This window comes from Emydura macquarii, unplaced genomic scaffold, assembly GCF_026122565.2.
Source record: "Emydura macquarii macquarii isolate MOO-44397 ecotype Brisbane River unplaced genomic scaffold, CSIRO-AGI_Emac_v2 contig_2531, whole genome shotgun sequence".
Taxonomy (NCBI): Eukaryota; Metazoa; Chordata; order Testudines; family Chelidae; genus Emydura; species Emydura macquarii.
This window is the reverse complement of record NW_027132668.1, coordinates 685,037-702,787: the sequence shown is the minus strand read 5'-3', so window position 1 is coordinate 702,787 and position 17,751 is coordinate 685,037. Positions and strand designations below refer to the sequence as shown.

At 41.1% G+C, this 17,751-nt stretch overlaps 1 protein-coding gene across 1 annotated transcript in view; it reads left to right on the top strand.

Annotated features, from left to right (window-relative positions):
* The first annotated feature begins 7,725 nt into the window (after nucleotides 1-7,725).
* AFF3 (ALF transcription elongation factor 3) overlaps nucleotides 7,726-17,751 on the top strand; it is a 478,617-nt gene continuing 468,591 nt past the window's right edge. The window contains exon 1 of the mRNA XM_067563544.1: nucleotides 7,726-8,139. Within this exon, the coding sequence (XP_067419645.1) occupies nucleotides 8,087-8,139 (53 nt within the window). The 5' untranslated portion in view covers nucleotides 7,726-8,086. The remainder of the gene's footprint in view (nucleotides 8,140-17,751) is intronic.

Sequence of the window (17,751 nt, the reverse complement as noted above, 5' to 3'; positions counted from 1 at the left end):
ACAAACCCCTGAAGCAAAATGCATATCTGAAGCAGACACAAGGTGGGTGAGGTGATATCTTTTATTGGACCAACTTCAGTTGGTGAGAGAGACAAGTTTTTGAGCCATACAGAGGTCTTTTCAGGTCTGGGAAAAGTACTAGGAGCATCACAGTTAAATGCAAGATGTAACAGATTGTTTATCATAAGTAGTTAGAGGTGTTAATGGGCCACTCTACTTTGAATGGTCCCTTGGAATGTGGGCTAATTACTTATGCTAAACAGTCTGGGGACCATAAATGATCTGGGGAAAGGGGTAAACAGTGAGGTGGCAAAATTTGCAGATGATAGAAAATTACTCAAGATAGTTAAGTCCAAAACAGACTGCAAAGGGTTACAAAGGGCTCTCACAAAACTCTCACAAAACTGAGTGACTGGGCAACAAAATGGCAGATGAATTTTAATGTTGATAAATGCAAAGTAATGAACATTGGAAAACATAATTCCAACTATATATGTACAAAGTGATGGGGTCTAAATTAGCTATTACCACTCAAGAAAGAGATCTTGGAGTCATTGTGGATAGTTCTCTGAAAACATCTGCTCATTGTGCAGCAACAGTCAAAAAAGCGAACAGAATGTTAGGAACTATTAGGAAAGGGATAGCTAATAAGACAGAAAATATAATGTCACTCTATAAATTCATTGCATGTCCATACCTTGAATATTGTGTACATTTCTGGTCATCCCACATCCAAAAAAAAAAAAAAATAGAATTGGAAAAGATACAGAGAAGGGCAACAAAATGGTTATGGGTATGGACGGGTTTCCATAGGAGGAGAGATTAAAAAGACTGGAACTTTAGAGCTTGGAAAAGAGACAACTAAGGTGGGATATGATAGAGGTCTATAAAATTGTGACTGGTATGGATAAAGTGAATAAGGAAATATTATTTACTCCTTCACAAAACATGAACCTGAGGTCATCCAAGGAAAATAACAGGTAGCAGGTTTACAAACAAACAAACAAGAGGAAGTATTTCTTCACACAATGCACAGTCAACCCGTGGAACTCATTGCCAGGCCAAATGTTGTGAAGGCCAAAACTATAACTGGGTTCAGAAAAGAACTAGATAAGTTCAGGGAGGATAGATCCAGCAATGGCTATAAGCCAAGATTGTCAGGGATGCAACCCTATGTTCTTGGTGTTCCTAGTCTCTAACTGCTGGAAGCTGGGAGTAGATGACAAGGGATAGATTGTTCAACGATTTCCTGTTCTATTCATTCCTTCTAAAACACCTGGAATTGGCCAAGAAAGGATACTAGACTAGATAGATCCTTGGTCTGACCCAGTATGGCCATTCTTGAGTAGATATTTTCCCAATTTGTCACACTCTCCTTTAGCTTATTCCCTACTATCAGGTTTCTCCTTTGACAATAGTTCTGAAGAAGAGTTCCCAAAAATTCAAGGTGAATCATCACTTCTCACACCAGAGGGGTTGTTGGAAGACTTCATTGACAAATGATCGGGAAAAGGAGGGAGTTAGAAGTGGATAGTTCACATCGATGCCAGTGGGTATAATAGGTCAGGGGAGACTAAGCCTCCTCTGGTGTAGCCATCGCTGAGTCGCTGCCAAATGTATGGATCATGGTGGCCCTGCCTCTTCCCTCCTCCACTCCATCCCTGTCCCTGCTCAGAGCTCCTTTGGCTGGCCTGGGCTCAGGACTGCTCTGGGTACCAGGGATTCTCCAGGAACTGGCCAGGGGCTGGGGCTACTTTGGGTGCTATCTGGAGCTGCTGTGGGTGCTGGAAGGGGTTTGGGACTGCTCTGGCAGGCTGGTCGGTGAGAGCGGCTTGGAGGGTGTTGGGTAGAAGGGGGCTAGCTTCTCTGAAGAGAGGGTGCATACGCTGTCCATGTACGCATTGCATACACATTTAAGGCATGGTGAAGAATAGCTGTAAAGATATGTATTTAAGATGGACTGTGATTCCATGCATTATGACAGTAAAATTTTAGGGTATGGGCTCTCTGTGGCAACGGATTGAAATGATGGTCCTTTTCTCACTTAAGAATGGGCAGTTCCAGGGACATAAAAGATTGCAAAGGAAAGTATCTCTGTCATCATGCCATGCCCCACAGTAGATCCTCAAGTCCTGGTGGTGACAGCATGCCCACAGTTGAGCCTAGAATCCCAGAAAGCTTAAAGTATATTGTTCATAGTTTGGAAAGGACCACCTGACTCTACTTGAAAGATTTGTAAATCTTCTTCTTCTTTGAGTGATTGCTCATGTCCATTCCATTATAGGTGTGCACATCTCCGTGCATGGCTACCGGAACTTTTTTCCCCTTAGCAGACCCCGTAGGGTCAGCTCTGGTGCCCCCTGGAGTCCCATGCTCATGCCACGGTATATGAGGCACTGCTGGCCCTACGCCCCCTCAGTCCCTTCTTTCTGCCAACTCTGGTGGCGGGGGTGGAGGTGGGTTGTGGAATGGACATGAGCAATACATCTTGAAGAACATCAATTACTGGTAAGTAACCTTGTTTTATCCAAAAACACATCATAAAAATCTTTCCTGGATGTCTCAGCATTTGCTCTTTCCAGTGCTTGCCCACATAGTGCAGTCATAAGCCCTGTGGGAGCCTACATTTGAAATGCTGTTCTCCAGTCTCCCTGGCTTGTCTTGGAATGAGACAAGGATTTCACTATGCACCAGGGTCTTTGTTTCCAGTACTCTTCTGTCTACTCACCTAATATGGTCAGACAGCTATCTCCGTGACACACAGATTTTCTGTAGGGAGCCATTACTCCAAGAAATGCTCTGAGTGGATACAACCTTAAAAATGATGTAGTCAAAGAGAATTATAATAATAGCATTTACTAAGGCTCTTTACCAGGCAGAATACATACAGCACAGGAAGCATGAGATAAAAGAATATATAGTAAGCTCCTTACTAAATCTGACATTGTACAGGAATTGGAAAACCTTTTTGTAGGAAAAGATCAAATATAACTTAAACACCTCTTCTAGGGTTCACCTGCACTAGGAAAATGATGCACTGCTGACAGTGGTTGAGAGTGCTAGGCCTCTTCCTTGTCTTCCTTTGACTGGTGTTGAAAATTGCCTGTCTATTAGTACGGAGGGGCAAAATTGTTTTTGGCATCTTTACAGAAAATGTGGTTGATTCAACACAAGGGATGACCCATTACTGACCACCAATGTAAGCAACTGGTCATTTTCCTAATGCAGAAGGTGTTTATGCAATTGTCAGTCAACGTTTGTCTCAGCTCAGAGTCATGAGGCAGTCAGTGTGACAGACAGAGTGATTTGATTGTGCACTGCCTTTTGTTCCCCGTTCCTCTCTCCCAAGTGGACTGTCTATATCTGAACCCTGGACCAACCATCTCCGTAGGTTTACTTAAAATTCTTCACCAAATTGTCTATATATGAGAACACCTACCTGTCCAAACAATGTTCTCATCAATTCATCTGAAGCCATACTCTTCCCTGTTACTGGGAACTCCGTAGTCCAGCAATGGTGTATTGTTCAGCTCAAACCACAGGGAAGGCTCAGTTGTAACTGTTCCATTCTTTTGTTTCCAGATTTTACCGTTCCCTATCCCGATTCTCAAAAAGCCATTAAAGGCACTTCAGTTTAGCTTTTCTTGTGAAAATGTTCTCTGGAAGCAATCTTTTGGGTCCCAGCCTACAAAGAATTTCCATTTTGCTTATAACCTTTTGTTTGAAAAACTTTACATTGAATAAAAAATTAGAGAGAAAAGTTTTATCTCTGTCGCTAATTGGCATCCTTCCTTCTGCCATGGCTCAGGTTTAAAACAGCTCAATTTATTCTACAGTTGACAAGACATGATATATATTGTCATCAGTACTTATATTGTCATATACTGTCCTTCATCCAAGCACACAACATCCAATTACTTTAGTGAGAGTCCTACATGTGAATCAAGAGCAGTGTGTGGCCAGTAGATTGAGTCTTGACTTAAACCTCCAGCCATGCAATATATTAAAATAATAAATTTTTAGTCTCCACAAAATCAATTCTATTCCTCTACTTTAGCAATTGTTAAGCAATAATTTGAATTCATTAGCACAATTAACCAATGTAAATTAAATCTATATATTTTGTTTGTTTAAAAAAGTTTTTAACCACTTTCTGCTTATGGATGTTATATGGAAAGATGGGGAGTGAAATTAAATATGCTGTATTAACTTTAGCAGCATCTGCAGCTATAGCTATACCATCTTGTGCTGTGATCCAGTCAAATCTTACAAACTGCAATACAGCAGTATTGTTATTTGCATGACAGAATTCATGCACAATATGTCATACATCTTCTGCAGTGATTGAGACAAATCATGTGTAGAAAATAATGTAATACAAGGCTGTTTAAAAATGCATTCAGACAAGGAGGCAGAGTTAAGGTTATATATATATTGTTTGCTAGACATGCATGCAGCAGTTTTCATCTTTAAAGGATTCCAAATCTCATTATGAGTTTAAACAAATATAGAAACTATATGCAGTGGTAATTTCACTCTCCACTGAAATAATAGCTGCCATTGTGACAGAACATGGCAATTATTTAAAGGAATACAGAATAAAATAATATATGTGGGATGAAAGATGGCTTGGTAAGTGAAGATAATTATTATTTATTATTATTAATTTCTACTATGTTAAGAGCACTAAATAGCAAACAATGCAACTATTCCAAACAAAGCAGTTTAAAAATTTACTCGAACATAAATTATTGGGCTCAACACAGGAGTAACTGGGTGAAATTTAGTGGCCTGTGATACACAGGAGGTCAGACTAGATGATCTAATGATCCCTTCTAATTCAATAACTATCTTAAAACTTCTCTAAGCTCAAACGTGCATGTACCAAATTAAAGTGAAGCACTATATTAAATTCAAATATAACCCCACCTATTACATATTCAAAATGCTACTTTAGAGTCCCTTTACAAGTGAAATACAATTTAGGGTGTGTCTACGTTGTGTTTAAAAACCCGTGGCAATGGGTCGCAGAGCCCAGGACTACAGACTTGGACTCATGTTACAGTGCTAAGAAAAGCAGTGTAATTTTGAGGCTCAGGTTGGAGGTAAGCCTGTGAAATCCAGGGAACAGGGTGATTTTAGAGCCCAGCCTGAATTGCAATGTCTACACACCTATTTTTTGCACCAGGCTGTGAGCCCGAATCCGTAAACCTGGGCTCTGAGATTTGCTGCCATGGCTTTTAAAACAGGAGCACTTATTCACTGAACTGAGTTGGAACAACTTGTATGCGTAAGCGCTACCCAAAATGAGTAATGGTTGCGGAATAATAGCTGATATATTTATTATTATATTTATTATTGTTTGTTTGTTTGTTTGTTAGCACCAAATGTACACAGAACTTCACAGAAACGTGAGTAATGAGTAATGGTTGCGGAATAATAGCTGATATATTTATTATTATATTTATTATTGTTTGTTTGTTTGTTTGTTTGTTTGTTAGCACCAAATGTACACAGAACTTCACAGAAACCTATAGGGTCAAGTGTAAGGTGGTATAGCTCCATTGATCTGGCCCATAGAGACAAGCTAATTCTTCAGTGCCTTGCAGTCTGATTTTGGTAGCATTTTAAATACACTTTGCACAGGTGTAAATGACTGCACATAGTGGCAAGCAGTAAAGAATCACGTCCAGAGTCTTCTCTCTGGGGTGTAAATGTAGGTTAAATCAAGAACAGCAGCAGGAATTGACAGCACAGGCAGTGGTCAAAGAGGGGAAAGATGAGCATGAAAACAGTACAATCATTCTGTCATCTGAAGTAATATATGTGTCATGAAAGTTACATAGGTATTTTTAATCTTTTTCATTTATAAGGCTTAATCTTCTGTGCTTCTGTGCTCACAGCTTCTGTGCTTCAGCACAGCAGGTGGGCCGGGAAACAAAGATGGCTCCAAGCCAACTTTTCAGCTCCCTTGATCCAGGAGTAAGTGAGGGGCTGACCCGGCCCCAAGCACAAATTAGAGCACTCACAAGCCTACTCTAATTTGCTCTGGCTAGATTATGCCCCAAACCTCCCCATTCTGGAATGCTCCCACCCTGCCCCCACTGGGTAATGACATGCCCCTGCTCTCGGATGGGAGAGTGAAGATAGAGGGCTGGCATAAAGCTGGCCATGCTTAATGAGGGATTTTTAGCTGCCACTGACTTTGCATCTCTTTGGCTGTGCAAATATGATTTAAGTGGAACTGAGAATCTGGCCCATAATTTCTAAACCTCTTGTGAGAAGCTTATAAATCACAGTTGTGTGGGTTTTCCAGCTTTTTCATAGGGTGGTCAACATCTGACCAGAAAGATGCTCCTGGACTACTTTCCCCCTCATTCATGCTCCTGCAGACCACCCTTCTCATTTGTGGTCATATAACATCTCTCGGGCAACTGAAGCAATTGCTTAGATGGAAAAATAATATTCTGAAAGTGTTTGCTGTTAGCTTCTTTTAATGTGATTTAGCAACTAGAAGTCAGGAGAGCCAGCATCATGTGACCAGGCAGCTCTCACAAACCACAGTTTAAGGAATCACCGCTAATGTTATTAGTTTATTTGAATAGCAAACATTACAAGAGAAAGTATGTTGGTTTAAAAAAAATCTGTTTCCACTGGATTTTATGGACTTGTCTATGCTGGGTATTTTCATCAGTGCTCAGCTCTGTGCAGTGACTTACATTGGTGCAGTTTACCCCAGTTTTAAGCAGAGATAACCTGTTTCAGTGTGACATTGCAGTTTATATCAAATTAGCTTGTCTACATTCTGGGTTGATGCTAGTGGTGGCTGGTCACCAATGGGTGAAATCCACAAGCGTAGACAAGGCCTAAGCCAAAGCAAATGCCTGTTAGTCTCAGGTAACTTTAACTCAGGTATCTTTAGGACCAAGGTTGAAATCCTTTTATAACAAAACTGGTTGAAATTTTTAAAATATTTTGGATACTACATGTTCCCAATATTTGCTTTGTGTGTACTTATTACATATTTCTTCAAATCTGTAGGTGATGGACATAAAAAAGGATCCATTTGCAGAGGTACTGAGAACTTACAATTGGCATTAGTGTGGGCTGAGTGTGAGTGCTCAGCACTTGTCAAAATCAGGCCCCCTAGGGGGAGGCACTAGCACAGGCTATGAGTGCAGGGGCCTGGACTAGAAGCCCTATCCAGGTCCCTTCAGTCCTACACTTCTACGGTCCTTCCTCTCACCCTTTGCTAGCATCTGTAGCCCTGGGCTTTTGCCTCATCATGTCCCAGACCTATCCCAGCCTACAGAAGGGAGAAGGCAAGGAGGGAGGATGGGCAAAGGTGTGGCAGGCATTGGGGAAGGTGTGGTGGGGGGACCTGCACTCTGAGGGGGAGGAGGATTAAATCCTAATTTGAGGATTTAAATAACTCAGTCATAGGTGAGGGGTCTATTCCAGAAGTGGATGGGTGAGATTCTGTGACCTGCCTTGTGCAGGAGATCAGACTAGATGATCTTATTGGTCCCTGCTGCCCTTAGAGTCTCTGAGGGGTGTGTGGAAAGCAAGTTGGAGCAGGCGCTGCCACAGGGAGGGGCAGGGAAAGTAACACACAAGATCCCCCATCAGCTGCCCTCGTCCTTTCTTCCTCAGCGGCCCGGCAGGCAGCAGCCAGGCAGAGAAAAGCTCCAGCGCCTGGCCAACAAAAGGGGCTGGCGGGGGGCGCAGGCTGCTCGCGAGCCGGCCTGGCGGCAGCGAGCTACACCTGACAGGCACAGGCGCGGCGCGGAGCTGCTGCGGGGTTGTCCGGCGTGCCCAAGGAGGGCGCCCGCCGGAGTGAGTCACACACACGCGCGGCCGGCGCTGAGGGGAGGAGAGCGCGGCGGCGAGCGAGGAGCGAGGCAGAGCAGCGCGAGGGCGGCGGCGGCGGCGGGGAGAGCCCGCGGCTCGCTGGCGGCGGCGGGTGCCTTGGGCAGCCCGAGCCCCGGAGGCGCTTCCCTGCCCGCGCCGCTGGCTGCGGGGGACCGGAGATGCCCCTGGCGCGCGGCGCTGGTGCAGCTCAGCCGCGTTGAAGCTTCTCCGCACCATGGACAGCTTCGACTTCGCCCTGCTCCAGGAATGGGACCTGGACTCCCTCTGGTGAGTGCTGCGGGCCGGGCCGGGCCGGGCCCCCTACGCGCCGCGCCGCACCTGAGCCCGGGGGGGGGGCGGCGGAGGGCTGGTCCCTGGCTGCTGGGTTGGCTCTTGGCGGGGGAATGTGGCGCTTCGCTGCGGGGGGAAGGACCTCCCCTACCCCCTCGCTGCGAGCACCCCCTGGCTCAGAACTGCAGCCCGGCTCGCTCGCTCGCCAGTCTGCCTGGTGCTTTCATGTGCCCCCAGCCCGCCCTCCCCCTGCCCCCGTACTCCTCCTCCTCCCTCGCACTGCACCCCGCTCCTGCCGCCTCTGCACCCCCCTCTGCACCCTGTGCCTCTCCCTGCACCCCACTCCTCCCTCCTCTGCACCTTGTGCTGTCGCCCTTCCTCTTACTGCTTTCCCCTCCTTCCCCCAAGACTCTGCCCCTCAGGGCATGCCCTTCTTGGACTACGCGTAGCACCTCTCGGCGTCCCCAAGCCACCCCGTGTGGTCGGTGCTTTGGGGAGGGGAGGAAGGACGCTGCCAGGTTGAACGGGCAGCGCGCAGGGAACCCATTCCTAGAAATGCCATTGCCGACTCTCCTAAGGCATAGCTTCCCCAGCCCACAGGCTTTTAGTTCTAGGTGGCTGGTCCGGTTGCTGCTGCTGCTGTTGCTGGAGGCGCAGCACAGGGGCATCCTCGGGTGCTTTGCCTCCTCCAACCTGAGCAAACTGGTTAATAGCAGCGGCTGGGAGGTGAAAGTGCCAGTCCGCACAGAGCAGGCTAGGGCTTTTGCTGGTCAATCGCAGGTACTTTGTGGTACTGGTGTCTGTGTGCTGCTCCACGGTGTGTCACTGTTGTTTGTAACCCCCGTAGATTAACCCTTTTGTGGATGAAATGGAATGGAAATGGAATTGCTCTCCATGTCCCGAAGTGCATGCCAGGAATCTTTATCTGGAGCACTTTAATTCCAGTAGCACGTGTTTTTGAATACCGCCTCCCTTGCTTCCTCCGCCCGTCCACATCCCCCACCCCACTTATTCAGATGATATAATTATTTCAGAGCCAGTGTATTATTACTACAGGAACTTGTGTTATGTTTAGTGTTTTAGGTGATCAGTTGCTGGAAGAGGGACAGTAAATGCAGTTTATGTTCTGCTGGCTGGAATGGTATATTTGGGAGTTGAGATGATTTTTTCTTTAAATCAATAACAGTGTTGCATTTCTTTAACATTTTATATGATATGTATCAGTAGAGGATGCATTCAGCAACTACACCTTATCTTTTCCATGACAGGTGTAGCAAAGAAAGATGTGGACAAGCAAATCCATTAGTGAGCTTCCTCTTACAAAATATCTCATGATTCATGCAGTGCATAATGCTGGTTCTTATAAATATATACATTGATAACATGCAATATAAAAAAAACTTTAAAGAGCAAATATAGAACAATTTGTTACTACTCTATAAAAGTTGTTAATTACAGCGTTGCTGCCTGTGATACTAGTTAAGGTCATGTCTGAATTTCAATTATAAATACACATTTTCAGTTTATATCCAAACCGTAACATTTATCTCTGGACTAATCTGAAATTTTCAGCCCACATTCATGCTTTTAAAATTAAATTCCACAAACTTTCTATTTAACTAGGTGGGGGAGGGGGAAGGAAATAGTAATTTGGTCTGGTTTGGATTTTTTTCCTCCCTTTTTCATTTTTTTAGTGGAAATGTGGTGGCCATTAGTCTAATTTGTAGCTTAGCTGTTATATTGAATATTTAAAAATGGAAAAAGGTGAGACTATAATGTTAGAAGTCCTGCTAGTATTATGTCAACAATTGCTGCTTTTCATAACCTTTTTAGCATGCTTTGAGTGTTATGGAGTCACTCTGAATGTAGTATCATAGGTTCTAGAGATCTAATTGATCATATTGATCCAAGGGACATTTCTAGTCTCCCAGATAACACACTTTTAAAAAAGCCTATACATTGTGTAACAAGTATTTTTTGAGATAGCCTATGTATTTACCAAGTACAACAGAAATGTTTCATCTGAAACATTATAGATGTTTGGCTAATAGTGAGTCTGATCCTGTATTCCTTGCTTGCCTAAACCTTCCCCTGATCTCTTTGCAGGGTTGGGTGCACAAAAAAAAATTAAACATCAAGCTCTCTAAAAGTGAATCACATACATTAATCATAACTTCTCTATAGAACAAGAGTTTCATAAGTGTTATCATTTTATCTTTGCAGAAAGTGTAGCTGTGTTCTGCTGAATGGCTTGGTGAATCTGAGCTTGTTTGCTGGAAGTTTATCACAAAGCAGCTATGTTAGTAAATGTTTCAGAATGAAAGACTTAGAACCACAGCAGAAGTATTGCTCTAACTTGATTAATGTCACATACTGTAAACTTACAGCATGCATATTAGCAAAATGACAACTATACCACCAGGTGACCCAGCAAAAGGCACAGGGCCCTGGGCTTGTTTATTATTTTGGGTAGTGTGTGCGTGTCATGCGGTCCTTCCTGTATGCTGCCAGCTCATTTCTTGTGAAGGGACAAGCTATTGAAATTTACAAGAACCTGTCTTGGAGGATGTGCTCACTGCTCAAAATCAACCTTCCAGATCTAATTTTAGGCCTAAAAGATTTTGACAGCATCTTTCTAAAGGAACACAGTTGTCACCAAAAAGTGAAAAATATATTGTACCACATAGGTGGAAAATATTTTAAAATGGCAAAGGGCAGCACTTAGAGGATTTAATTTTTCTGTGCAATAAGAATACATTTTGTCCTTGATTTTTTTGAATATAGTCATATTGACAATTTTTACACTTAACCAATGACAGAAAAGCTGCTTTTCACAGTACTTGACTGTTTCACTTAAAAGTGAAATCACTAAATATTAACATGCATCTCTAAAGCTCTTTCAATTCTAAATTTTTATTGTTGGAAAATCAAAATGGTATAAAAAGGAATGTCCAAATCAACCGTAGCATGATACTGATTGAGGTTGGTGTAAATATCATTATGAATGTATCAGTTTTGATTAATTTGCCCGCCAATTGATACCCATTACATTTTTACTCCATTCATGCTGTAGCATACAAAATGTAATATTTGTATCATATACATGGGCCAGAAACCATCATAAGAGAGGGTAGTCATCAGTATATTGTAAACTGTGGAAGGCTACATAAGTTGTTTTTATATTGAATTGCAGTTTCTACCAGCTTGCATTCATGCCAATAACATCCCCCCCTTCCCCCCCCCCCCCGGAGTAACTAACGTATTTCAAATGGCAAAAGCTGAGTGAGACTCACGTAGAAAATCCAACAGAACCACACAAATTTGTGGATTAAACAAAACATGAACATGGGTGTTGTGTAATGTTTTTGTTGACACTTTTTGGGGAGGTCTGCATAACTCACTCATGCCTCCATTACTGGTGAGTAATGCAGTTATCCCACTTCACATTCGTACCTCAACCTACCTCATATATTTTTTTTCTATATCAATTCATTTGCATGTAATATATAGTTTATTTGTACAAATGCAAGGGGCCAAATTTTCCACAGCCTTGCAACTTGTGTGTTCATTTACACTGTGCAGAATGTGGTTGTTTTGGTTTGGTAGTGTTTTACACTATTTTGGTCTAGTTAAAACAAATTACCCAAGGTGCAAGGCAGTAGAGAATCAGGCCAAAAGAGTTAAGTTGACGTGCCAAGCATGGTTTTGTGTTTAAAATAAATAAATAAATAAATAAATAAATAAAGGTCATGCAGCTGTTCTGTGTTTTATTGGTCAAACTTAGGCCCAGATTCAGCTAGCTACTTAAGCATATGTCCAACTGAGGAATCCTATTGAAAGCAATTTTAATAAAGGAATTACTCGTGTTTAAAGTAAGACACGTGGTTAACTACATTGCTGAATCTGGGTAAATATTTACAAAACTTGTATGTGTTAAATTAATTAAATACAATTATCTGGCTTATTAATGCATTTACTCACCATGTTATTAGCATATAAAAAGTAAAGTGTGCATATTTAAGCATGAGGCATGTTAGTCCTGAATAAAATGGTGGTGGTTTAGGCACAAATAGCAAAATGCACAATCAATATATATGTTGCTGATTTGATGCTTTTGGATATTTTGAATTATCATCAGTTTTGTAGAAGTTGCCTACTATTATACATGTATAACTGTGGAGTTTCCAAGCAGAGATCAATGTCAAATGCCAAGTGTAAGGTGGCCCACTATGTTATACAGACCATGTATTGAATTACTAGCTCATTTGCTATCTTTGGGTTGGTTCCTGCTCCATTTGAAGTCAATGAGAGTTTTGTTTGGAAGCTGCTCTTAACAAAAAGTGAGTAGACATCCAGCAGTCTTATAAAAGAGCCTTTTGTAACTTTTTGATCCCAGGGTAGTCCAGTTTTTAATCACTAAGTTTTATATTTGTGCAAGTCGAGATCTTTTTCATGCGTACAACATGTTCAGTAGAAAAGATTTTGGAAAGCTAATTTTATAAATAGTTCCCTAGACGACACAAAGTATTAAGATGTTTGTTTTCAGTTAATATTGCACTGATTTTTTTCCTCTGAGGTCACTTAACCCATGTATATCTTTCCTTCAATAGAATAGAGACCATTGTTTACCATTACAGAGACACTACTACATTCACAACAATAATAATACTTAATTTTATATCAATGTTAAGATTCGCAACTTAATCCTGAGTTCTTTGAACATCTGGCGTACCTTGGGGTCACATTAGACTGAACACTGACATACAAAGAGCACAACAAGAAGCTGAAAGAGAAAGTGAACTCCAGGAACTGTATACTCCAGAAACTGGTTGGTAAAAAATGGTGAGCTGACCCCAAAACAGTCTTCGCAACTAATCTTACCTTGTATTACTCAGTTGTGGAGTACTGTGCCCCTGTATGGTCATACTCGAGCCATGCACACAAAATTGATACTTAATTTATTCAAGCCTGTAGGGTCATCACAGGGGCTTTGAAACTGACTTCCATGTTGTCACTGTACTGTGTCGTGGGGACTGCACCATCATCAGTGAGGTGGGATGTTTTCAGTAAAAAAGGGAAACAAAACCAAGTGCGTGATACGAGATACCCTCTGCATGGATACATTCCCCCACCAAGAAGCTGAAGTCCAGAAAGGGTTTTGACTCTACAAATTCCTTACTCTATAGCTTTCCACTGTAGTATTTTGAGGTAACAAAATGGTGGGAAGTGCTGATGATCTTGGAGAACATGGGTCCGTCAGAATGACTTCCTCCAGGCACTGAGCTCAAATGGAAATAGTGGTGTACTTTAAATTGAGCAAGAGCTGTGGTGGCAAAGACTGGTGACCAAATTATCAAGTGGAAGGTAAGGAACGGGGAGAGTCTAGACAAACACTTGAACATTTTGAACATTACCTAATACGGTGTCTCTGTCAACATTCTGTACTCCCGAGGAACTGTTTGAGATAAGTGACAGCACCAAGGTCTTAGCTGTAGTTTTGGAGCAACAAGCTGTGGTGATTTTAATCTTCAAGATCCTACAGAATTATGTTCCAGTCTGTCTTGAACTGTCTCTTATTCCTTTCCTTTCATCTCCTGCCACTTTCTATCAGCAATGCCACAAATGATGCCCTTCTTATTTTTCTCTCAGTTTCATCTTTGTGTCTCTTTCCATTCTGCTCCCTTCCCAAACCTGATTAACACAGCCACCATCACCTCTTTATTTTGACCCCATCTAAAAATTCACTTCTTCTGTGATGATTAGACTTGTGAGTAGACAATAATGACAATGAAAGGCATAAGCTATTCCTGTATCTGGGTTTCACAGTGTATTCTTTCTTCGGTCTGTCTTTTAAACTGTAAGCTCTTTGAGTCAGGAATTGCCTTTATTTATTTTTTTATAGCATTAGACAAATTGTATTTGCTACATATAATACAAACAAATAATAAGAATGTAGAGCTTTTCATATTCAAAATACTTTATCAACTAAATAATGCCTTAAAAGTATGTCCATGTGAGTACTTATTTGCTAGATGTATTGTGCCAGTTTCTCAGCTGATTTAAATCAGCATAGCTCCACTGACTTCAGTGAATTATGACAATTTACATGAGTTGAGGATCTGGCTTACTGTCTCTAATTTGTGGGTCTCGGAAAATTAAAAATTTTTAGGGAATAATATATTTTCCATGCCCACATTTGGTTTTAGCCTAAAGAATGATATTTGGGGAAGACAGTAGGACAGTGTGTTTTCCCTATCCTCCCCCACTGTAGACAAGTTGCTGATCGAAGCCTAGCAGTTCGATGTATAATGATAAAAGCTCTTCAGGCCTTCCTGCTAGCCCTCAAACCTCTTGATTTATGTAACTCTGGTTATGATTTCTTTGAGGACTATAAGCATGATAGGCAGAAAGATCACTAGATTATGTGGAAAGAATTTAGGGGATAGCATGCTAAGTTGCAGGCTCACTCAATAAATTATGGTCATTCTGAGGAAAGTGTCAGATGTAGAAAAACTTGTAGAAGAATAGATGAATGCACCATTAAAGAGGAAAGCAGACAGAAAGGAAGCTTACACCATCTCCATATGCTTATCATTCATATGTAAGAAATAACATTATGTTCAATGCCATAGTATTTTCATGTGGGAAAATGAATATTTCATTTTTAAGTTTTTAAAATCTGGAAAACTGAATATCACCAATTTTTTATTTAGTGTTTTTGGGCCAGAAAAATAATACAATCTCTGACCATTTTTATTGTACTGCAAAATATGAACAAAGAGAGTGACAACAACTATTTGCCATATGTGCTACTATATAGCTAAGCACTATATAATTTCATTAACAATATGGCTAATAAAAATAGAAACAACAGGAATGAAGAAAAACTGATTTCCAGAAAAGCTAGAAAAAGAAATGTTTTGAACTTTGTGTTGAAAGCACGGGGAATAATACCATACATCCCTGAGGACTGTACTACTTTGGTCTAACTCTGGTTGGTGGGGATGCCTAATGGTGACTGGGTGGTGTTTCTTGGCCTGTGATATACAAGAGGTCAGATTGGATGATCTGATGATCCCATCTGGCCTTGAACTCTCTATGATAAGTCCTTCTTTGGGGGTATATCCACACACAACTCTGGTTTCAAAGAGGAAAACTGTGCTTTCAAAATTTCTAGAGTATAGAACATAAAGGAAACTCCTATTTAAAGACAAGTTAATTACCTGGCATCTTCTTTCTCTCTCCCTAACTCCCCAGTGGAAAATTTAAACTTTTCAGTGAAAAATTGAAAGCTGAAAAATGTCAGCAGAAAATGTTCAGTTTTAAACTGAAAATTCCTATGCCACCACAATGCCTCCTGGGAGTTGAAGTATGGGTGCCTCATGTCTCCATTCTTCTCTGTGGGCAGGGCTCACTAGCTGGACTAAATTTCCCATGATGCACCACAGTCTATTACTTGCAAAGCCATTGTAGTGCATCATGGGAATCTCTATGCCTTGTGTATTCATAGAAGATGTAGTTTTGTTGTGGGGGAAAAAGGAGAACAGGGGCATGAGGCACTGTGGCAGCCTATTTGAATAGACATTTTTTACTAAAATGTTTTGGGTATTTGGCTTTTCAACAAAAAGTTGAACGCAGAAAGCACACACAATTATTTTTGCGAACATTTTGTTTTGTCAAATACCTACTTTTCTGTTGAGTCTTAAGTTTCAGTCAGTCCTATTTAGAACACTGTTTTTGTATTGCTAGAAACAGGGCTAAGGATCCAATCTTCTCTCCTATGAAGTCAATGGAAGATCACCTATTGATGTTAGTGGTACAGAATCAGGCTACAAGAGAGGAGAGACTGACGTATCCAGCTTAATAGTTGCTTAATAATTCACACATTTTCTTAATAATTGGAGAGTTCATGTTTATCTACAAATAAGATTTTATTTTAGGAAGATATGTATTATAGTTACTAGTACTAATGAGCATGGTGATAGTTATTAAATGCCAAGTAAAATAGTTTATGAATATTTTCAAAGAGAAGAAAGCAGGATATGTTTGTTTATTAAGTTTCTTACTTACCCTCTTTATAACTCAGCTTTCCAGATAAATTAAATGAAAAAGTAGTACTTGCTAGCAAGAAAAGTTGATTGAATTTTATTTTCTTAGGAAAATTGTAAACTACACACATGTTCCCAAAGGGCTGGAAACTCATACATAGTTGTATCTTGAGGGATAGGATAGGAGGAATCAATGTAGAGTTATCCTAGGAGATCCTTTTTATTTTTTCTATTTTCTTAATAAATTAGTCTCAAGGTGACAAAAGTCAGGAAGGATTTATGACTGACTACAACATGAGGGATGAGGAGCCTTTGCTGAGGAGGATTTTTTGAATAACAACAAGCACTCAAGGAGGCAGCGCGAACCCAAAACAGTAAATATTTTTTAAAATTAAAAATAAGTTTTGATCTGGAAAAGCCAGTAAACCTTTATGATGAAATAATCCTCTTTTATTATAGCATCCAAAAGGTCCTGGTCAACAAAACTGTCCCTACTGGTTGACAGGGAAACTAATGGATAAGATTAGATTCAGCCTAGACTGGCGAAGTCGGTACTGGCTGTGCTTGGTAAGGAGAGGATAAGGCTGTTGTCATCTTATACTGAGTTTCAGTCTTGATCACTTTCAGCCGTTACCTACCATTTTGGATTCAAACTATTCATGGCTAATTAAATCTACCAGGGAGAGACTAGTAGATATGATAGGCAATGTATTGCCTATATAATCAATCCTATCATTTGGTATCTAAATTATCTATTATATGTGTACTAGAAATACTACAGTTGGATAGATAAGGGAGAACAAAGTGCCAGCATCATTTAAATTTGCATTTGCTAAACTTCAGATTGAGAAGCCATTTTGGCAATGATAATCTCATCAACTATCACCGTGCTGCTTTCCTTTCTCTCTTGGGAGAAGTTTTGGAGAAGGTTTTGGTGAAAAAGCTTTGCAATATCTGGATTTGATAGATTGCCTGGACCTTTTTAATGTAGGTTTAAATGTGGCTCGGGTACTTTGGCTTGCTTAGACAATGGCCACCTTGTGGTCATGGACAAAGACAATGCTGAGTCTTTTAGCTCTGTCAGGAGCTTTTGATACTGTTAACCACAAGGTTTAGCTGGCACAACTGTGGACCCTAGTAGGGAATGATATAGCTTGAATGGTTCCCTTTTTGTTTGTCTGAGAGACCCTGATTGCTTTTCTGTCCCATGCTCATGTGAGGTGCCACAAAATGTATTGAAGATGGGGAGAAGGAGGAGGGAGTAATGCAATTTGGGCTGTCATGCCATCAACATGAGGGTGATACTCAACTCTGTCCTTCTTTCATCAAAACTTGAAGGGATGGTTTCTCTGCTCTTTATCTAGCTGAAATCTGGCCCTGGATGAGAGCTAGCTGGTTGAAGCTCAAACTAGGGAAGATAAGTGATGCTTGTTGGCAGGGAAAAATACCTGGAGACCTGGAGGAGACAGCAGTGTTAATATGTGCCTGTTTGATAGGTCATTTCCCATCTTTTATTGCTGAAGTGTGTAATCCAGGCAAGGTCTTGTTAGATCATCTGCTT